Here is a 22,576-nt window from a genome sequence, read left to right on the forward strand (position 1 = left end):
TTCTAATTAACGTTTAAATTAAGCCAAAGAAGATGAAAAAAACTTTCTGACCGTCTCTGCGTCTCTTCAGGCCTGAGAGCTGATTGGAGCGCTGTTTGGGGAGGTCTCAGGGCTTTTCACGCTTCAACCAGATTTGATGTTAATAATCTGCAGGAGCCTGTGATGGTCTGCAGTGACCGGTGCACCTCTGTCATAATGGACATGGAATTAAAAGTATAAAAGGTGTACCTCCCTCTTAGGAAAAACAGGAGTCCAGTATGGATTAAACAGGCCTGCAGGTTGAGAGTGTGAAACGAAAATAAAAATAATATTCAAAATAAATCCCCCCCTCTAAGAGAAAAAATAAACACATCTGGTCAAAGGAAAAGAGAGACGATCCACCACTGAACTCAGGTCATTTCAGTATCTGCTATTTAGAAAAATCTAAATTATTTATTTTGCAAATGTTCCAATAAATATTATTTTGAAAATATTGAAACTGCCTTTACATTCTTAAACTGTAACTTCTCATTTTGGTCTTTAAATTGAGGGTAAATCCAAACCCTCGCGACAGTTACTGTACCCGGACCAGCCCAGTTTTTCACCTGCACTTTCATTAAAAACGGTGCGTGCCTCTGTTCAAATTCCCAAACTCAATTTGCCCTCATAAACTCCTGCTTGTTATGCAGAAATATATGTTCAAAGCAGCCACAAAGGCTGGACCTCCAAGGCAGCTAATAGAATTTCCTGCTGTTTTATAACTCTGTCCCTAAACCAATGTCACCATATGCTCCTGTTGGCACAAGACTCTCCGCAGTGGCTTCCTGGGCGGCATGGAGGCTCTCTCCAAATGGCTCCAAATTCTCTGATTAAGCTTAAAGAAAAAAAACAGTCATTCTGCAAGGCTTGTTTTATTCAGCTTATGGCTTGTGACAGCAGCTGGCAGGTTTTATTTCGGCTGCTACAACACATGCTAAATGATGGTATTTTCTGTTCAGTCTGAGGAAGCTTTAATTTGTTCATTGTCTGAAAATATAAATCATGCTTTTTAGTATTTTTATATCAGTTATTATTAACTGGCATTACACATCTTACTTTGAATTATGGATCTAAATATTTCGTTCTACTTGCATGTTAAAAATAATCTTTGATTTGTATTGAAACGAACAAACAGACTTAAGGTCCACAAAAGCTACATTTGTTAAACATTACCAGCCTTAAATGAAACAAGGTGTGTTTCCTCTGAGCAGACGTACCTGCCGATCTGTTTGGTGTCCATTTCGTCCCCGATTTGTCTCTAATCCGTCCCTCTCTGATCATCCTAAAAGCACCCTCAGTAAAAACTGTGATTCTCCGTCCTCAGACTGTGAGCCACAGCACGGCGTCACCTTTATTATCCGCTTGTTTCACGCTCCCGCATTGAGTTACACTGAAGCTTTACCTGCGAGGTCAGAGTGGAGCACGAATGAAAAAGTGAGAGAAGAATAAAAGAACAAAATCAAAGGGTAGAAAAAACGTGAATAGAAAGGAGATTTTAATATGGAATGTTTTGCTTTTCTGTCTTTGCTTTCTTATTGATTTCAAACCTGAAGCATGTGTGGCTTCGTCTTCAGAGACTGAGCCCTTTTTAATATAATGAGTAATTATAATTGTTATATAATGTAAATAAATAAAAGCCTTGCTACCTAATTCATTTAAAAAAAAATTACCTTTGGATTGGTAACAAGCCATTAGTCTGCAGTAACATACAAGAAATAAAATAAAAATAAAATAAAATCCATCAGCTGTATTGTTGCACATGCAGGGGGTGAACCTGCACAGACTTCTGTTTATTTTTATCAAATAATTTTAATAGAATACAAAATCACCTCCGTTAACGTGCTCACTGTGGCTATTTTAAGCCAAATTTCAGTGCAACGTTGTGCCTAATGCGCATATTACGCATAACGCTCAATGCGTAATTACGCACAAAACGACATAATTAATATTACGGCTAGGGCCCACTGTTGGCTAAATGTTCCTGTAAACTTTCTTTAAAGCAAAGATGCTGGTGGCTATATTTTAATGGCCATCAACTCTCCCTTTCTAACAGAACACACCAGCAGAGGGAAACAGATGCATAAACATTTCAGGGCATCTTTCTCCTCGGCAGCAGCAGCAGACTCCTCCTCCTCCCCACGTCCAATTAGTTATTATGGTCCGGCCCTTTAAGACGCAGCAGCGGGTCAGCAAGTAGTGTAGTGTTTCTCTAATTGAACTTCGCCCAATCAACAATAACTCGTTAGCAGTCGCTTTCTTCTTCTTGCTGCTTGGGACAGCTTTTTTCTCCTTGCAGGGATTCTCCCTCTCCAGTCTGTTACTGCTTAAAGATCTACATGGAGCTTGGCAGAGGAACTGCGACTCTCTGAGGGGAATACAGTCCGGCTGCCTTTACAACTACGCCCGGAGCATGGTTATTTTGGAGGAAAGCTCTGCGGAGAGCTAAGTTGCGGCATTCGGCTCTGAGAGTCAAAATATAGAGAGGGGGTCTTCGATCAGCAGAGTAAACACTTGTGGACGCGTGAAACTGCCTCTTGAATGAAATAACCAACTTTTGTGGAAGCAGCGATTCTTCGGGACTGCGATGACCTCCAGTAAAGACATGAAGGCAGGTTCTGTGTTACAGTCCAGCGGCGAGGAGAGGAGACGGGCTCCCTTAGACCAGCTCCCGCCGCCGGCCAACTCCAACAAGCCTCTGACGCCGTTCAGCATTGAGGATATCCTAAACAAACCGTCCGTAAAGAAGTCAGTGGCCAGTATCTGTCCGCCCAGAGTTCTGGAGAAAGTGACGGGCTCCAACTCGGCGAGGAACGGGATCACCACTCCCTCGTCGCCGCTGTGTGCGCTGGAGGAACTGGCCAGCAAAACGTTTAAGGGACTGGAAGTCAGCGTGATCCAGGCAGCAGAAGGTAAAACAAAAACTTTGTTTTCATGCCATAATCAAAACATTAGAAAGTTGGAACACGTTTTGAAGTGAGGTTGGGAGTAAACAATCCCAATAACAGTAAACTCAGTGCTGAGAGGAGTACTAGCTGGGTTTGTTTTGACTTTAAACGTGGAAACGTGAGGACAGCTGTAAAGGAATGTGTAAAATATAAGGCAAGGAATGCAAAAGTCCCACAATACCGCATTGCAATTTTGATTTAAACGAGATTAAGGACGTGCTAAAACTTGCTAATACAGACTACTTTTACGCGCTGTCAAAAAATCTATCGGCCATGATGGCCTACTCATGCAGGGCTATGCTGGGTTAATATGGAAGGGCTGACAGATGAACTTAAATGGCATATAATCAACTTTGTTTTAGTGTGAAAACAAAGATCTTAACTATTCTAATATTAAATTCATGTTAGGGATCAAATATGGTGACACTTTGCAACAGGGATGTATCATATTCTTGTTTTAGAGTATTTGTATGTTATATGAAAAGACTGATTGCACTTTAAAATGTTGCCTGGATTCATCCAGACATAATTTTGCATTTGATTAAGTATGTGTCGTGTATTTAAGTCATGTCAGATTTAAAAATTCAATTTTAGATAAAAAGTCTAAACGTAGCCTGTTAAAATAGATCAGGCCTGTTACGCAGTGCCATGTGTCTGTGCTGTGGTTTGGAGAGAAAGTAACCCTTGTGGTTGATTTCATGCGTCTTAGAATGTTTTCTTCTTCCACCTCTCCAAGGTCGTGAGCACGTGAACTCGTTCGGGCAGAGACAGACGTCAAAGAAGAGGAGAAAGTCGCGGACGGCCTTCACGAATCACCAGATTTACGAGCTGGAGAAGAGGTTTCTGTACCAAAAATATCTTTCCCCGGCCGACAGAGACCAGATTGCGCAGCAGCTGGGGCTCTCTAACGCGCAGGTCATCACCTGGTTCCAGAACCGCAGGGCTAAACTCAAGCGGGACCTGGAGGAGATGAAAGCAGACGTGGAGTCTCTAAAGAAAATCACCCCGCAGACCCTGCAGAAGCTCGTCACCATGGAGAACATTGAGGATCCTCAGCAGGTCGGGGGATCCGAGGCGAGATCGCCAAGTATCTCCCCGACCTCCCAAGGACACCGGGCCTTCCCACAGTCCCCCTCGTCCTCCAGAGACCAAACCACAGATGAGTTCTCGGAGGACGATGAGGAAATCGAGGTGGACGATTGACAGTCATTTGGCCTGTGGTTTTAATAAACAGCAACAAGGAGAAGATTATTCAGAAGGGGGCATTTTTCTTCCCAAACTTTTGCACGGATATTGACAGAGGCAAGGAGAATTCATCCATAAAAGACATCTCAAGAATTTCTTCTCCTCCTTTTCTCCATTTTAATTTATTACCCGGACTTGTAAAGCTTTCCAAGTCTGTCGTTTAAGTTTCACCACAGTATTTGAGGAATATCCGGTTTCCTTGCAGACAGACCTGACTCTGATGGTACTGTGAGACTGAAAACTGTGTAAACATTTGAATTTTTCACGCTCGTTTTTTGAAGGAGGGAGGGGGGCATGGAAAGTTGTGCAATTATTTGAGTTTGTCAGTTGTTCGCATTCTTCGGAGCAGCCAAATATTTAAATGAGCCCCCTTCTTCAGGGGGTCGAGGTGTCTGTCCCACTCTCCCTCCATGCAGTGTAAAATGATTTCTTTGTTTTGTTTTGAGAGAGAAGTGTCTCTGCGAGCATGCAGGCCTGTTCTCTGCGCAAAGAAAGCATCCTATCAAACTTTTACACGCCCTGACTTCTGTACATAAATACACCAAACATCCTATGCGATAATTTTATTGTAACATTCTATTTAATCAGCATCTATGTAAATAAAGGTTATATGATATTTCAAGAAGCTTTCGACGCGGATGAGTGTGTGATTGTGCAGAAAATACAAAAGAGTACAGTGACTTTAACCCTCCTGTTATGTTCGTTTCTCTGGAACAGTAATAATGTTCCTGGGTCAACTTGACCCGGTGCATATTCAATTATCCAAAAGTGTCAGAACCCCAAAAAATCCAAATCAGATTTTTTTTAATCTAATTTTTAACTCCATTACTGACTATCTAAATCAAGATTTGGTCCATTGGTGTTCTTTAATTCTCACAGATCATGCTTCAATGAGGATAACTCACTCATTTTTCATTAAAATTCATGTTAAAACTTTTTTAAATGTACATTAGAAAGACCTAAATATAAATACAATAGTTTTACATGACAAAGATTTTTGTTTATTTTATTTAAAAATGTTTAATCTTTTCATTTTTATGAAGTGATGTTGATAAATTAACACGACTCCTCCTCTGTCACATGCTGCCCAGATTTGTATGCTGCTTTTAGCTGGTATTGGAAGGCATATATTGCCTAACATAGACTTTAAAAAGGGTCAATTTGACCCACAGCATAACAGGAGGGTTAAACAAAAACATGAGAGGTAAGATATTGGAGTCCTTGGTGTCCTAAGAGCAATATTATTATTACATCAGAATAATTACGATTTAAAGGGAAAGATACTATTTTAAAATGATGAAAGAAGAAGACATGAACCATTCAACTCTCACAAAGTAAAGTAATGTAGCAGGCTGTAAAGTGACAGTGAGCACAGCAGGCACTCTATAAGTCTTCAGATGAAAGAGCTACTCTAATAAGAGCTTTATAAGAGTATAATACGTTTCTTTCTGAGAGATTAAGGAAATACATAAAATATCCATCCTTCTCTGCTTGGTTAAATGTTGCCCCCTTTGAATAATTGACCCCTGCTTTCAGCCCTGAAGTGCCACGACTTCAATTAGCAGCCGTGCGCCGCCTTTCTTCCCATTCTTTCCCCCAGCTTTGAATGCATCTTGTCACAAGAAGGTCCCGGTCTGGCCGCGGTGTTAAGAAAAGCTTGCACCCTCCCCTGCGCCATATGTTTTTTTTTTTCCTCCTTCCATGAATCGTCTTTAACACAACTAGTCGACATGATTGATTAGGTTAACCCGCCTTCGCCCACAGAAACAGCTTCGAGCAAGCCGTGCGTAATAATGGCACGCATCTGCCACTCTTAAACCCGGGTTTGTTTGGGAAGAGAAAAAGTCTCCCCATGAATAGCAAATGTGTTAGTGTGAGGAAACTAATGAATAAACCTCAATGGGAGGTTGTGGAAATGTGACGTGCTGCTGCTGCTGCTGGCTGACCATTTGCAACTGTTTTGAAACGGGAGTGTGTGAGCGTGTGTTAAGTGTGTGTGTTAAATGTTGAGGGAGAAGGGGTTCGTTATCTTAGTTAATAAGGCCAACATGTTTTTTTTTCAATCTACAACATGCAAGAATGTTGCATTATCGTCCACTATAAAATAGATTACACGAAGTTCTACTTTAATTTCATCATATTTTTGCGCACAGAAACGCGTAAAACATGTCCAATTAAATTAAAATGTAACTTTACTCTCCATTATCATATCCAACACAAATTATTTATTTATCTTTTTTACAACTAATATTTAAGCACGAGTGATTAAGTAATTTTTATTTTATTTTTAACTTCCAAACATTTCAAACGACATTTTTTTAGTTTGTTTTTATTTCCAAGTTCGCCTTCTAAATTATTAATGCCTCAAATCTTGACACACCTTAATGTAAAATAATCGATTGATTTTTCTTAAGCTTAAAAATGTTGATTTATATTCCATATCGATTCGATTGATGTTTTGATAAGTGTAATTTTGCAATTGTTTCTCGACTATTACTAATACGCGGTGAAACAGATTAAATTAAGACCTTTCAGAGGGACTTTCACTCGCAGAAATAAAAGAAAAAGTAAGAAGGAGAGGATTCAAGACGGAAACGAAAGGGCTTATTAGGACAGTGTCTCTTTCTCTTTTTTTATGGTGGCTATAGAAACCGAGCAGACTCGCGCGCACAATAGGAGTAATCGTGTGGAATCGTGGAGGTTGAAAAGTCAAGTAGGCCTTTTATTGAGGAGCTACTCTGCACTGGCAGCAGGGACAACACACAGGATGGAGCTTTAAATAAAAGTCAGAAGGGGGAAATTCAGCCTAACTCTTATTAAATACAAAATAATACGTAACAGAGAATCATATGGGAGTTATAAGTTAAAGAAAAACAATTAAGAGAAATGTGTAATCCTGTATCCAAACAACAAGCTTACATTTAAAATCCTCCTGAGAAGCTTGTGTGTGAGATTTAAATTTAAAACTAAGGCAAAACTTTAGGATTTACTGTGTAATGTTAAAATGCAGTCCCACTGTTATTTTTAATTTTCCATCATGAGTCATTGCATTAATATTAGATTAATTTTCAACACAACAGCTACAGTATATTTCTGTTTTGGATAGTTGTACTCAAATTTCCATTAGTTCTTTGATAGTCTAATTTTAGGTTCCCTAAAATCAGCTGTTTCCTTTATCACTGTACCACATAATGATGCTCATGTTCCCCTGTGTTCTCATCAGACACACTCAAAGCAGAGGTGAAAGCTGTTCCACTGTAATGCTCTGTTTTAGCCTAAAGGTCACATCTTCAGGGGGTTATTGTTTTTTCATCATTTGAGGGCCCTGCGGGGACTTACATGGGACTTCTAAAGGTGGCTGGGGAAACATGCATAATGCATGAGTGTGTGTGTGTGTGTGTGTGTGTGTGTGTGTGTGTGAGTGAGTGTGTGTTAGAATGCTGCTGGCTTGTGTGCAGGTTTTCAGGTGGTTTGTTATTATAACTCTTAATTTAAAAACATGACCACAGAGGCTCAATTTTGAACGTCGAATGATTTAAAATTAAATTCAGGATGGTATTGGGGTCACTGGAGACATGTTTTAAAAATACCTAATCTCAAAACAAAGCAGAAATTAATTCTAAGAGTACATTTTAAGCCCTAAAGTGTCCTTTAAGGTAACGTTCCCTTACATATGGACAATCTGCAAAGTCCACAGTACTCCACAGTTGCTTAATTCAAGGTTATTGACCTCTGCAATAAAATGTAGAGCAGCTCTGCCCTCGATGAACACATGCTCCTCTATCATATGAAACCCAAACTTCATTTCTAGCATTTGACCTTTAAGGCACGTTAACTCCACGCATTGATATAAGTCTTTCTATTCCAGTAAAATAAAAACACAGACCGGCATTAGACCTCAAAATAATCAAGTAATCTGAAAATCTATGATCTAAAAAATGTGAAAGGCTAATTTACTCCCTTTTATGTGTTAAAGCAATTTATCAAAACTGTATTAAAAGCTGCTAAATTGTTAAAATGTTAGGAGTGGGAACACAGAGAATGGAGACAGTTTAAGATTCAAGGCTTGTACACACCAGCCTTTCAGCCTGAGCAGGTTATCAGAGTCTGAGCTTTCACTCTGGAAAAGATCACACACATCAAAGCCTCAGGCCTCCTGCTCCTGATGCTGAAAAGAGCACCAAGTGCGCCACCTAGTGCTCATCTGGGAGGACTAAATCCACCATGAAACACAGTTCTAAACAGTGAGATAGTGTGTACAGTGTATTTGTGCAAAGATAGAGGTTTGAGGTTTGGGCCTTCGTCAAATCCTCCACAGCCTAGACTGCAGAAAACCACCGCAGCACGCTTTAATACAGTTTTCTCTGCAAGCCTCTAAAAAGAGCAATAAAATATCACCCCAGTCAGTGTGTCACATAAACATTTAGAAGACAGGGAGGAATGCCAGTTGGCTTAAGCTGCTTTTATATTTTGTGATGCTTAAAGGGGCATTCACTCGCTGGTTTAACACCAGGCTGAGTTTATTTAGTGTACAGCAGACTACAGCTACACCTGTGAAAACAGTGATAGAATATCTGCTGTGGCTGAGGGCGGGTTTCAGAAGTCTGACAATATTCAGTGAGAGCAGGCTTTCTATAGTTGGGCATCTCAACCAGGAAGTCAAACGGAAAACAGCTTTAGAAACTGAGTGTGTGACATCTGAAAGATATGGGAGTTATTTGGGGTGCCTGGCTCTATTCAGAGATGAGATTGATTGCATTATTTGTTTATAAAAACAGTTCCAGTCTATACTTTTTATAACTTTTGCCAATCAAAAAGGTAACACACCAGGATCTCTCTGGTCTGCAATTCCACTTTTACAAGTATGTTCTTCTTACCTTATAGAAAAGCACTGATAAGAGGCTAAATGTGCACAAAAAGGAAGCTCTGTAATTGCAAGGTGCATGTTACCTCCTAGGCATTTACTACCAAGTGTTCACAGACTGAGATCAAATTTGGATCACTACTTGACAAACAATCCCAACAAAGGGAGCCAGAATAGCTTTTTACAGAGCTGAAGGTGAAAATGTTTCGTCAGATATATCTGGTGTATTTGGATGTTAAATTAAAGTGGACTGGATGGTGCACTTCATCTTTGTGGGACAGAATAGCCTTTAACCCTTCGTCTTCTAAAAAACAGAACACTGATTTCAATGAGTACAAGCAGTTACCCAGCTTACTTTTCGATAGAGCATTATCGTTTCTATCACTAGTGCAGTTTTTAGACTCTACACTGTTAAAACAAAAGCTGTGAAAACTCAAAATTTCAAGGCAACTGTCTGCACTAGATTTTTGAGTTTTGAGGCTAACTAGAAATCTTACATTTGAGCCAACTGATTATTTTTGTTGAGATAACTTATCATTCATATGTAGTGTAACTTAAAGTTTAGAGTTCTACATACTAAGAAGTGAAAGTTGTGCCAACTTATTATTGTTTGTTCAGAAAATGTCCCTTTGTTTCTGCACGGTACTGCACCGTTTTCCCACTTGCAAGGTAGCTAGCTAATGTTCAAGATGGCTAACTATTGGTAATGACCATGCCTTATTAAACTAACTAAACAAGTTAAAGTTACATTAACTGGTAATCAACTCACAATCAATTGACCAACTGTAAAGCTAGAGTTTCAATACAATACTCAAACAAAATACTCACCTTTAGGTCGATAAAGTCCACACAGGACAGGAGAGATGGCGCAACATGTGGGGAATTGAAAGTGTGGAAGGCCCCTGGAGATTTGAGTTGGAGACCCCGTTCTTTGCCTGAAGCATACTCAAATAATTTAGCTGAGCCTCAAACTCATAATTTCAAGATTTACCAACCTAACTGATGAAATGAGACCAACTTAACACAACAAACTTAATACAGGGAGTTGAGATAACTACTTTGATGTAGTTTGCAACAAAATGGAACATTTTCTGTTTACTTAACTGAAAAATCATTTTCAGGCCAACAATTTTAAGTTTTCATTTTTACAGTGTACTAACTCGCTGGATTTTTGACACATTCACAATAACTTGAGAGGAACAGGACAACTTCCAGGCCCCCGAGTATCGCTTGGATTACTGTAAGGTGAATGATAAAAATGGACAGAGCATGACAAAGCTGTAAATCTGCCTCGAGCTGTGAAGAAGGCTGCCAAGAGATCTGTGAGGACGCAGAATGAGATTCATGTTACATGGTCGAGAAAAGAGAGTCTTAAAAATACTGCTGCAGTCACAGCTCCACTCTCTGAGGCTATAGTTGACCACATGGCATCAAAAAATGTAAGAAGGCACGATAACTGAATGAAAAGTGACCCTTCTGATTTTATGTTTGGTGCAATCAAACACTGCAGCACCATAAGAAACATTAAATCTACAGAAAGAAGTGAGGATGGGAGCATCCTGCTGAGGAAATACTTCTCTGCAACAGGCCCCAGAAGAGCAGAATCTGTGCGAAAAACAAGATGAAATTCCTTCAATGCATCCCGCTGCAGTCTGAGAGAAGAGTGCAACTGGGGAGATGATTTATTTTTCAGTAAGACAATAACCCCAAAGATAAGCCAAAGCTGACAGGTATGGCCTCAAAACAAGAGCAGCTGGCCAAGTCGGAGTCCAGAATTTGTCAGGATTTTTAAATTATCGTTCTCTCACAATCCCTGTGAACCTCCACAGAGCGAGCAGATTTCACAAAGAATGGGGAAACGTGAAGCATCCAGAGACGTAAAGCTTCTCACAGAGTCAAGACTTTAACTCCTGCTGCAAGTGCCTCCCCTACAGACAGCCTTTGAGTTTGAGATTTACTGACCATGTAGTGTGATCTCATGTCTGTGTTTGCAGGAAGTCAAAGTTGTGACAAAAAAATGACAGTAAAACAATGATAGAGAGCAACAAGAGTCAGATTAAACTAGTACACTTTATAATAACGTGTGCTCCAGGGGGAGAGGTTGGATGAAATCGAATAAAAGGCTGGATCTGAGATTGTGACATCCTGCTGTGCACAGCCTGAGTGCTGCAGGTTTGCACTTATCATATGTCTAACCGCACGATGAGTACCGTGACACCCACTGGCGATATTTCCAAACTGTGACATGCTTGAGTTCATACCATAGACCAGGGATTCCCAAACTTTTCAGGCCGCAACCCCCAAAATATAGCTGACTTGTGACCCCCACTGTCCCTCAAAGTGATTAAATGTGTCTTCATTTAGCTGGTCTGCAGAAAATTAGCCTACCTATATGAGCATGTGGCTGTGTTTCCTGTGCCTTTATAAATTAACCTACAGCTACGGATGCTATCCATAATTAAGTGTTCAGTAACCCTAAATATTGGAGTCATCTGACAGTAAAGGCAGAAGACTCATTATATTTTATATTTTCCACATTTTATTTGAGGTTGAACTAGTATTTTTGTTGATATTCTTTACTATAATGGGTAAAACTTACTATTTCTAGATAACTTAAAAAAAAAAAAAACATTCTGGAAGACATCACATGACCCCCCATTTGTGTCTCATGACCCCCACTGGGGTCCCAGCCCACATATTGGGAACCCCTAGACTGTACAAAAAATGGATGTAGTATCCGTCATGTCATCCATCTGTTTCTGAAGCGGTTTGAAGCCGATCGTCGGCGGGTGCCATATTGGAAATGCTGAACACAACCTGACTTCGTCCGAGCGAGTGCGAGGTAAAGAGGCGGGCCGTTAGACTTTTTGCTAACTGCTACAGGGTGCCCACCTGTCAATCAAGTCAGCCATGCCCTTATTTGGGCAAAACTCATAAGTTTAAAATCTTCAAAAATAACCAGTTATAAAAAAATGCACCCCAGTACAGTGTGCTTATAGCGAAAGTAGCTATTCAGACCTAATCCACTTTTTTAGAAGCAGGCTGTAAACATGTTTATTTCTACTGCAAAGATCATCTTTTTTGAATGGGTGTGTATGTGGTTTCCTTTGTTTCTGCAGCCAGCCTCAAGTGGACGATCAATGAACTGCAGTTTTTAGCACTTCCCCATAGGCCTCATGTTTTAAGACCTGCGGTTGCTGCTTGTTTCTTACATCTTTATCCTCAAAATGTACTATTATTGACTGCGTGCGCCAAGTTATTAACTTCATAATTAATATGACTTTGTAGATGACATCAAAAAATGTAATTATCCTTTAATTTGTTTTTGTAAAGTATAAAAAGTCGTTCAAGCTACAAAGTGAAGAGGTGTTCTGCACATTAATTCAATACAAACTGTGATTTTTCAAATTTCAAATTTATTTTCAAAAATACAAAACAAGGAAAATAAGTATATGTACACAAACACTATCAAAATAGAATATGTATAGTACAAAATATGTACAGCTGTCCCCCGAGTAAAAACAGACCCTATCTGCTTCTTTTGTCCTTGATGGTGTAGTGAAGAACTAACGGCTGGGCCTGAGGGAGGAAAGAGTTTATTATCATCTGACACTGGAAATGCTCGAAGGCATGCGCAGAGAAATATTAAAATGTATAAATTATAAAAGTCATATTTCAGAATATATCAAATCAAACATTTGCTCACACTAGAGTGAAATATTTCATTTGAAAGCATGCAAACTGAATGTCTCTACATTTACAGAACACTACTTCAGCGATTTAATAAATAAACTGCAGCAGACAGAAGTTGTAGTAGTGTGGAGGAATGTGTGACATTTGCTGGCACTAGCTAACAGTGGCTGTACTGTACCTTGCCAAACCAGTGTGAGAGCCATAATCGTTTCATGGTCATGTGATCGGGAAGTGACTCGTTATTGAACAACATCTGGACCTATAGGGAGACCACACAAACAGACATGAGGGGGAGTCTGAAAGGAACATCTGTGATTATATCTGGATAATAAACATGTGCGCTGATAATAAGTACGGTATGCTAAGTGTGGATAATTCACAGTTATGATAACACTTGTGTTATTTTGTAAAAGACTGAGACCAAGCTGGCTCGACAGAGACTACAAACTGAGAGTGAGCTAAAGGAACGACATCAAGTTAACTTCTGATCACTTTTATGGCCTCGGAGGACAAGAGCTAATTAAATCCATGAAAAGGCATCACATTTATTGATTTGCTGTTTGGATTTATTGGGGTTGTAATAAATTATTTGTAGCCTCCTCTTTGCAAGCAATAACTCACAACAATACTTTCTCTGAGCTTAGAGCCAAGCGGCGCTAACAAAAGATGGAGTGGCATCAATTTTGTTGTGTTAATGTTTTCAATAAAAACCCAGCATCTCTCTTATTACACTGCAAATTAGGATAGAGTATATTGGAGCATGTGCTGATATGAGTTTATCAAAGATCAGATCTCATATTAAAATGTATTTTCTACACTTTGATACAGTCTCAAATTCTTAAAGAGGCGGCTTCACTCAAACAACACACAAGTTAAAGAAACTGCAAAAATGACTGCGAATGTGACGAGTCTCTTAGCTGGATGTTGCAGCTGGCACTGTTTATCAGTCTTTCAATGTCTGAAAACATTTTGAAACAACAGAAAATAAAACTTGCACCATATTCATAGAAGTACCAGAGTGTGCAGGTATACTGTACAGAAGTGTGTTGTAGAATTGCTTGCTTTGCATATATATTCTAGTTAGTTCATGTTCGGTCACTTCGTCTTATGTCCATGCACAGATAGTTGCAACAGGAGAACACTGTTACAGTCCACAAATGGCGAGGAGGCTTGAAGTCATGATATAATGTGCAGAGGCTGCACTGAGCGGTGGATCTGAAGAGCCATGTGTTTCGGCTCAATCTCACAAATGTGCCGTTTGTTAGATGACTGTACTTATTGTGGATGAAGGGTGCATTATTTGCAGTTTTGAATGCATCATTTGTTTAGATATATATTTATATTTTACACTAATTCAAATTTTTGTTTTTACAGCTTTCTCTAAAAGTAGAGGTAGCTTTTCTCTCTGAAGAGAGAAGATAAGGCAGTTTAATCTCCATTCCCAAAAATATATCAAATAGAGTTAAATTTTAAATGTCTCCGTGAAGCGGATCAATCATAACTACAGACATACCTGGTGTTTTTCCACGTTTAACCGATGACAGAGAACTTTCCGTAGGTGTCTGACCTCCGCTCGGACCGAACACCGGACAAACTTCTGCTGTAGAGGAGAGGACATAAAAATATACTGTAACACTTCAGATAAGCAAACAACACACAACACAACAAATTCATAAGAGACAAACTAGTCTAGGGATCCAACTCTTCAGACCAGTCAGAGATCATTGATTCTCTTGATTTCTTGTTTGCAGGTTAAACTGCCTGATGTACCAGTATTTCACATTAGAATAGAATAGAATGTCTTTATTGTCATTGCGTGACTTGCATACAATGAAATTAGGAATTAGGTTACTGTACCAAGAAAGCAATTTTAAAAACATCTCTTGAGTTCTGCTCGAAACAAAAAATTCTGGCCTTTTATATATATAAATTACCCAAAGTTCAAAGCGATAGTGGACAGGGTGCTTCTGTTACAGTTTGATTCACAGAGAAGAATCCAGCTTAGAGCTCCATGTGTTCTGGTCCTCACTGACTTATTACACACTTCTTACAGAATTGAACTTCCTTTTCTCCCTGAATAAAGCGAGACAGTAAGTCTTAAAAGTGAACACAGAAATGTACGCTGCTGCACTTTTCCCCTCTGTAAAAACTGTGGATTATGAAGAACATGCATGAGACGGAGAACAGCACGCAGCAAAGGTTATGGGTCTAATTCAGACCCCCGAACACTGCGCAGATGGGGCATGCTTGGCAAACTGATCGCACATAGCCTCTCGTTTAACAGGATCACACAGAGGTTAGCGAGACAGAGACGCTTATCAGGAGTGGTCCGGATCTGAACCGATAAAACCGCATGTCCCCATTACGTCAGGTAACTTTAGACACAACAATAAACAACATTTTAGTTTTATAAAAAGGGCAGAAGAGGACGTGTGTGCAAGCTTATGATGATGCCCTTTCGCGTACAGCTGTCATCTGAGCACTGAGCTCTAAATTTAAAAGTCTAGTTTGACTTTTTACATATTTTTAATGCTTTTTTCATAATTTAAAATCAAATTAAAAAGCCCAGACAACAAAGACTCTTGTAGGTTTGTATCCAACACATTAAACAGTGGGAACATGTTATAAAATTGTCTTACTAGCATTTAAACTTCTACTTTTAATACACGGTAAAGTGTCAGATGATCAGCCTCTCACAAATCTTTAAAACTCTTTTTCAAAATTGAATTCTAAAACTTCACTGAAGCCCAGAAATGGACAAGACGCTCACAGTACAACACACATCTGTTTAACAACACTGCCCTCTGCTGGCCGACTGCAGCCTCTGCAGCATGTAGAGCAATATTGGTGTTGCAGTGTGAATTGAAGGTACAGTGAAACTTTGTGTATTGACGCTGCTTTCTGACTGATCTTTGTTCAAGTCTCCACTTAGTCAAGGTTTGGTGCTCTTGTTACTCACACATGCAACCTGACAAATGAGCCTGTCAGGAGGATTCAGCCACAGAGGGAAACCCCCATAATAGCTGACACGGTGGGCAGTTTTTGCAGTTTGGTGGGTCTGAAATTAGCCTGCAAGCAAATTTCTAAACCCCCATATTTAACGTGCAGGGATGTAAATGACGAACCAGCTCGTGGAAACACCATGAGATTAAATGTACAGAGAAAGAGAAGTGCTGATCAAAATGAGTCCCTTATTTGCACTCAAATCAAACTCGACTGTGTGCCATGTATTCAACGACTCCAGACTTGGTTTAGATTTATTTTTAGTCTCATTTGGTGACAGTTTGTCTCATAACCTTTTAACCGTCTGTTTTAAAAAAAGAGGCCATAAACGTGATGTATTTATTGGACATAGTGACACTGCTTTGACATGTTTTGGTTGATACATTATGTCAGTCTTTTCCCAAAGAGTCAGCACTAATCATCAAACACTGAGTCATCATCTTGGCAACCCAGCCTCAACGCTTTGCCTCAAAGTTGAAGAAACACCACAGCTCACTTCAGAAATAATTATGAAATCCACAACGTTTGAGAAATGACAAGTTTGGTTGGGGAAGTTAAAAATGATTTTATGTCTTAGTGGTGAACCTCTCCTACTTAGCCCTGTCTCTGTGTTACTGTGAGGCAGCCAGAGTAACCAGCCCTGGGTGCTGCTTTTCTGCTGGTGCTGCAGATGTCGGTGTGCCATGTTTTTGCTTTGCAGTCTGGTCAGAAACTGAGTTGTCAAGGCTTCAAAAATGTGCTCCTGGAGACATGTTTCTCATGGTTGTGCAGACCCGTGAGCTGAGTGGCTAAGACGGCATTAGTAAACAACTCTAACTGCATTAAGACCTTAGACCTTGAGATGCAGTACTTAACATATTAAGATAGAACATCAGTATTTAGAACTTACCTGGAGCGCTACCTTCGTCTTGTCTTTTCCAGCGAGTGATGAACTGTAAATACAAACAGATGTTACTCAGGTTTAACTTCTCACTCAATGACCAGCTTTCCCCTCCTTCAATGACAGGAAACATACAGACAGAATACTGTCCACTGTGATGGCTCACCTTAGTCTTTCTAAACAGAGTGAAACCTGCTCATCGTATCTGTAGAAATGGGCCTTTGAATGGTCGAAGCTTGTGTACGGTAAACCTGTCGCATCAGGGACAGCGTCTGTGGTAAAGGAAAAGAAGTACACAATCAGTTTTAGACACACAGGTCAGACAGCAACTACAAACTGAGGTCTGAACACAGACACTGAGTAAGTCTGGTTAGCTGCTCTTATAATCAGCTACTCTCCATGACTCTTAAATCAATCAATGCAAACATTTGAGTATCTGCATGGTTTAACAGTGAAATAGGTTCTATAATGTTCTCCATATGTTCCTGTGCACATCTGTTTCATGCATAAGACAACATCAAAATGTACACTTTTGTGTCATTAGCAAATACACACATATATATCATTTATAAATGTGAGTTTACAATTTCACACTGTTAGGACTGAAGAAGGGATTTAATTAACAGCTACATCACAACACATTTATTCTTCTCTACTACAGGTGTCTTTCTGGTGATTTAGTGAGAAAAGGGTGTGATCCATTCTCCCTTTCCCTTATTATTTGGAACGACTGAAAGCCAAAAACTGTGAAATGTATTCAACTGAAGTCTATCAAAATAAAAGTATGCATCTGTTTGCAACTTTGTGTAAGAGCAGCATGTAACCAAACAGATTACAAAGTGTACACAACATAATAATGTAGCTTCAAAAATGTCCAAACAAAATTTCAAATATAGGAGTCAAACATAGAGACCTGCTCTGACATCAATGAGTCATTAGAAGTCAACAGAGAGCTTCACATGGAACACTATGCTTCACCTGTGTCAACGATTCACTAGTGCACCAACCAACTCCCTTTCATATGGGATTTTCTCCATAACTCTTTTACAGGATGGATTACACAAAGCATTCAGATTACTGTCATGTCAAGATGATCACCTTTTTTTGGGTGCAGATTTAGCATAATGATTCAATTGCACGCCCTACCAATAAAAGGTGTAAAACCCCCCAAAATATAACTTAAAAAAAAGAAAAATGAACACTTTTTTATGGAATTTAAAAATATGTCACTTTGTGCACTAACAGCATATTAAGTATCCTCTCTGAATGGATAGATTTGAACCACAGATGGACTGAGAGGATGATCAAATGATGACTTACCATCTCCAGAGGGCTGGATGACTCTCTCTAAACCCCGAGATTGATAAAACTCCTTAATTCTTTTATCTTCACCTGTATACACACAATCATCATGGAAATTAGATTATATACATTTGAATATTCTAAGAACAGGTATTCAAAACAGTCTCTTTTCATTTCAGTAACTTTGAAAGATCTTACATCACCATAGCTTAAAAGAATAAACAGTCATGTTGAGAGCTTATATCACATATCACAGCTATCATAATAAAAAGTTCTCTTAACGTACTTTCTTGAAGTCCAGGCACCAGTTTGTAGACGATATCCTGCATCACTCGATCGAGCTTCAGGTTGAGTAATGGCTGTGTTTCGTGTATTTTGATGTTGCACATTGGGCAATATTTGCTTGTTTGTAGATACTTCACTATACAGCTTTTACAGACTGTGGAGAGGAGAGAGAAAAACATGCATCAGGATCTTCATCTTGGGACAGAAAACACTTCCATTTAATAAAAATGAGGCACATTTTGAGTGTTAAATTCTGGTTCCACTTACACGTGTGCAAACATTCTGTGATGGTCGTGGCGTCTATGAAGTACCCCGCACACAGGTAGCAGACGATGTGTTCATTCAGGTCCTTGATCTTCAACTTCACCTCCTCCTTTGAAAAATGCAAGAAAAGCTATTATATCTCTTAAATTTTGGGTGTTACCCCACTGAGAAAGGTTTTATGACACATTCCTCTATAAAGATACACACATCTTTAATTATTAAACAGTGTGGGCAGGATAAATGCAGTTATGGTATGGGTACAGAGTACAAATGTTTAGGTTTAGAAAACTTGAATGTCCTAAAAGAGGCAATTTGTGGTACAGCACAGCTTAAAAACATTAAAAGTGCATCAGACACACACAACAAGAATGATCCAAATAACCAACAGTAGCTGAAACAACCATAATACAATACAAATAAATAAAATAACCCTGGGTGTAGACAACCTTTTTTTTTTTTATCGCTAATGCAGCTTATTTAATTGAGTTATTGCCATGGGGATGAATGAGTTGTTTTGCATGGTTGATTCTTATCTTGGGGTATCTATAGGGGGCAGCTGAAACTCCACTGAAAGTGGGTGTGAGGTAGGGATGCACTGATCCGATCCTGGTATCGGATATCGGCCAGATCGGACTCAAAAAGCTAGATCGGATATCGGTGACAAAGGGCCGATGTATAGTGCCGATCCATATGACAGATTCATCTCAGTTCTATGCTTTTCTGTGTTTACAACAGCCATGTGCATCTCCTACGTCATCAGCACCGGCTGGTTTGTGCATTGTTTGCCCGGCGGAGCATGATGGAGGATAACTACAGAGGCTCTGCAGTTTAGGTGCATGTCACACTTCTTTTGCTAACAACTCAGCCAGAAACTTGCAACATGTGCAGCGGTAATGTTTCAACGGATGGCAGTCGTGCTGAAAAATATAATGGAAGCCCAAAGGAGGAAGTTCACGTCAGCTGTAGCCGACTGCAAAGAAGCAAGGAACCTTCTATTAATGGATTCAAAGTGTGAAAAACCTGACAGGTTATTGGATTTAATTGTTCCGGATCCTTGAAATTAAGGGGTTCCACCCTCTGGTTTAGCACCAGGTACAGTTCACCATCATGTAAATAATGTTTCTGACACCTCTGACAACCCCAGCTTCCCTGAACATGTCAGCTCGTTTGCATTATTTTGTGTCATGATTCTAATTTTCATGTGTTTCCCGCACACAAATGATACCGGGGCGGGGTGCCAAAGTTATATTTCCGATCGCAGGGATTGGATCGGATCAGCTGTTATCGGTTGATACCAAAGTCCAGGTATTGACATCGGTATCAGGACCTAAAAAGTAGGATAGGTGCATCCCTAGTGTGAGGTATCCATGCAGACTTTGACTGCCTTCACAGCCAGCCTGCTCATGTACACCTGCTGCAGGTCCGCTTGCTGCTCCCACACTATCTTCCCATAGATCTTAACAATTTGTTCTTTTGTGTAATTTTATCATGACCATACCAGCATACAATACAATAAAAAAGTATGCTTTCAATAAAATATGTATAAAATGAAATTTAAACTGTGTTTTCATCATATGAAAATACACACGTTGTTGGCCCTTTTTAAAAATAGTATCAACACAGGGTCCCAGGAGAGTTTGTGATCTAAAATGAGTCAGTGACCGGGTACAAGTACATGCAACCCTTTCCTTGAAAGTGACAGAGCTGGCTTCCCTCTCTTTGAAACACAAAACAGTGATGAAGATGGTGCACCACTAAAGGAACATGTCATGTGTTCATCCTTCCCCTAAGGCGCAACTCCATTCAATCTGCAGAGTCCCTCTCTACTTTTAAAAGACAGCTAAAGACCCAGCTCTTTAGGAAGCACTATGCACTTAGCTAGACTGTTCTCCACTGTTGTCCCCAGTGGCAAATCATGTCTTCCAGCTACCGTTGACTCGCACTGTCCTGCTCTACTCTGGGAATCTGTGTTCAGCTCTTGAGTGACCCAGTACTTGGTACTTTGGTCATTATTGTGGTGATGTTAATTGTTGATGATGATAATGGAAGGCCTTAAATGGTTTGGTTGCTTCATTGTGGATGTTCCTTCACCCTCCTGTTATGTTCATTTCTCTGGAACAGCAATAATGTTCCTGGGTCAATTTGACCCAGGGCAAATGTAATGATCCAGAACCCCAAAAAATCCCAATACACATTTTTTTTTCTTCTAATTTTTAATGCCATTACTAACCATTTAAATCAAGATTTGGTCCATTGGTGTTCTTTAGTTCTCAAAGATCATGGTTTAATGAGGATAACTCACTCGTTTTTCATTAAAATAAATGTTAAAACTTTTTGTAATGTACATTGGAATGCCCTAAATATAAATACAATAGTTTTACATGACATAGATTTTTGTTTGTTTTATTTTAAATGTTTTATTTTTTATTTCTATGAAGTAATGTTGATAAATGAACACGACTCTTCTTCTGTCACATGCTGTCCAGATTTTTATGCTGCAATTAGCTGGTTTGGAAGGCATATATCGCCTATAATAGATTTTAAAAAGGGTCAATTTGACCCACAACATAACAGGAGGGTTAAACAAAAATTTAAAAAATCCTTATTTACTTTAGTGCATTGCCTTTACTATGCTTGGCAGTACCTGCACCCAAATTGACTTGAAGCACTTTGTTACTCGTACTGATCTTGTTTCCTCTTGTCTAGATCTTTGCTTGTGTTGTTCTTGTTCTCGTGTGTACGTCGCTTTGGATAAAAGCGTCTGCTAAATGACATTGTAACATTGTAACAATTGGCCAGACTCGCGGGTTCCGGGTCTCTCGTGCCAGTTTATTTAAGTTTCACGTGGTTTTGTTTCCAGTTTGGTTCGTGACTTTGTGAAGGAGTCTCAGGTCAAAGTCTGAGGAGTGAACTTTATTGAGCAGACTCCTCTTACTGCGGTAACAACATGGTGCGTCTCCGCTGAACAGAAATGGGCGGCAGTTCGAAACGCACCGTTTTACGCACGGTGCCTCCTGCTCCCTCACGAGACGAACCCCCCCCCCCTTTACTGAGCCAGTTCACTCAAATATCACTTAAACTACAACACGTGTCTCAGACAAGCTGATAAATGCAGCTTAACATGTGACCAAGAGTGGTCAAATGGCAGTATTTTGACACGTTTTCGACACGCTGCTGCTTTAGGAAGAACAACACAGGTCCCCTTCCCGTCCGCGCATGCGCACACGCTGCCCTCCTCGCAGCGCTCCAGCATTGCTCTCCCTCTCTCTCAATAAGCGACACGGAGACGACAACCATCTCCCTGCAATGCGCGCGTGTTACTCCTCTCTGCTGCAGTCTAAGTCCCCGTCCGCTCCCACCCTCGTGCCGGGGAAGTCCAAGAACGTGCCCGCTCACCTCGTTCCGCAGTGGGTCCAGTTTGTACACGGACTGTAGCTGATTTCGTAGCCGCATCGCTATGGCCATCGGACCTTGTTCCGCCATCTTTGGGAATTATGCTTACTTCCGGGTAAACCGGAAGTTATATCTGTGAAAGTTAAAGGAGGCGGGTAACTACGAAATATAAAATTAAATAAGAAAATAGATTTAAAAAAGATGTTAGGAAGTATCCCAAGCCGTTTCACTATAACACAAATAAATTTAAAAAATCAAAACATTTTTTTTAATTTGTTTATTTCTTCAAGATTCAAGATTCAAGAAAGCTTTATTGCCAAGTGAGATATAAACATAAACACAAATCCAAAAGTTCTAAATAAAAATAAAAATACTATCTGTACAAAGAAAGGTAAATAAGTACTTTTAAAGACATGAAATAAGTTAACTTAGTAAGCCAGAGTGCACATTTAGTAGATGACTATAATAATAAAATATGTAATGGGATAAATTACAATATTGCACATGGTTATGAGGTATTGCACCGGAAATCAAAGTATTGCACATGTATGTGATCAGTCACAGGAGTCTTTAGTGTTTTACAGTTTGATTGCTCATGAGGGACACAGCCTGGGGGAAGAAGCTGCTCTGGTGCCGGGATGTTCTTGCGCTCAGAGCTCTGAAGTGCCGGCCGGAGGGCAGCAG

At 39.8% G+C, this 22,576-nt stretch overlaps 2 protein-coding genes and 1 long non-coding RNA gene across 5 annotated transcripts; 1 reads left to right on the forward strand and 2 right to left on the reverse strand.

Moving 5' to 3' along the window:
- Positions 1 to 451: 451 nt before the first annotated feature.
- LOC117817605 lies at positions 452 to 9,951 on the reverse strand. Its single transcript, XR_004632166.1, has 3 exons — positions 9,901 to 9,951; positions 1,236 to 1,420; positions 452 to 853 (listed from the first exon to the last, which is right to left on the reverse strand). It is a non-coding gene; the product is annotated as an uncharacterized LOC117817605 (long non-coding RNA).
- On the forward strand, positions 2,218 to 4,807 carry lbx2 (ladybird homeobox 2). Its single transcript, XM_034690358.1, has 2 exons — positions 2,218 to 2,927; positions 3,700 to 4,807. Exons 1-2 carry the CDS (start codon positions 2,603 to 2,605, stop codon positions 4,164 to 4,166), a joined length of 792 nt encoding a protein of 263 aa, XP_034546249.1. The 5' UTR covers positions 2,218 to 2,602; the 3' UTR covers positions 4,167 to 4,807.
- A 2,517-nt stretch (positions 9,952 to 12,468) lies between the features above and the next one.
- On the reverse strand, positions 12,469 to 22,022 carry pcgf1 (polycomb group ring finger 1). Of its 3 annotated transcripts, none has more exons than XM_034690923.1 (9): positions 21,896 to 22,022; positions 18,503 to 18,605; positions 18,237 to 18,389; positions 17,969 to 18,040; positions 16,815 to 16,920; positions 16,658 to 16,700; positions 14,279 to 14,365; positions 12,944 to 13,024; positions 12,469 to 12,651 (listed from the first exon to the last, which is right to left on the reverse strand). In XM_034690923.1, the coding sequence occupies exons 1-9, from the start codon at positions 21,980 to 21,982 to the stop codon at positions 12,601 to 12,603; spliced, it is 783 nt and encodes a 260-aa protein (XP_034546814.1). In that variant the 5' UTR covers positions 21,983 to 22,022; the 3' UTR covers positions 12,469 to 12,600. The 3 variants fall into 3 exon arrangements, with proteins under 3 accessions (XP_034546814.1, XP_034546815.1, XP_034546813.1); XM_034690924.1 differs by having other exon boundaries at positions 14,279 to 14,362; positions 18,503 to 18,608; XM_034690922.1 differs by having other exon boundaries at positions 18,503 to 18,608.
- Positions 22,023 to 22,576: the final 554 nt, after the last annotated feature.

Source organism: Notolabrus celidotus, chromosome 8, assembly GCF_009762535.1.
Source record: "Notolabrus celidotus isolate fNotCel1 chromosome 8, fNotCel1.pri, whole genome shotgun sequence".
Taxonomy (NCBI): Eukaryota; Metazoa; Chordata; class Actinopteri; order Labriformes; family Labridae; genus Notolabrus; species Notolabrus celidotus.

Coding starts and splice junctions, on each gene's coding strand:
- lbx2 (XM_034690358.1), top strand. CDS start 2,603: ATGACCTCCAGTAAAGACATGAAGGCAGGTTCTGTGTTACAGTCCAGC. Junction 2,928..3,699: donor CGTGATCCAGGCAGCAGAAG/GTAAAACAAAAA, acceptor CACCTCTCCAAG/GTCGTGAGCACGTGAACTCG.
- pcgf1 (XM_034690922.1), bottom strand. CDS start 21,982: ATGGCGGAACAAGGTCCGATGGCCATAGCGATGCGGCTACGAAATCAG. Junction 18,041..18,236: donor GGTGCCTGGACTTCAAGAAA/GTACGTTAAGAG, acceptor GTGTGTATACAG/GTGAAGATAAAAGAATTAAG. Junction 13,025..14,278: donor TAAACGTGGAAAAACACCAG/GTATGTCTGTAG, acceptor GTCTCCCTATAG/GTCCAGATGTTGTTCAATAA.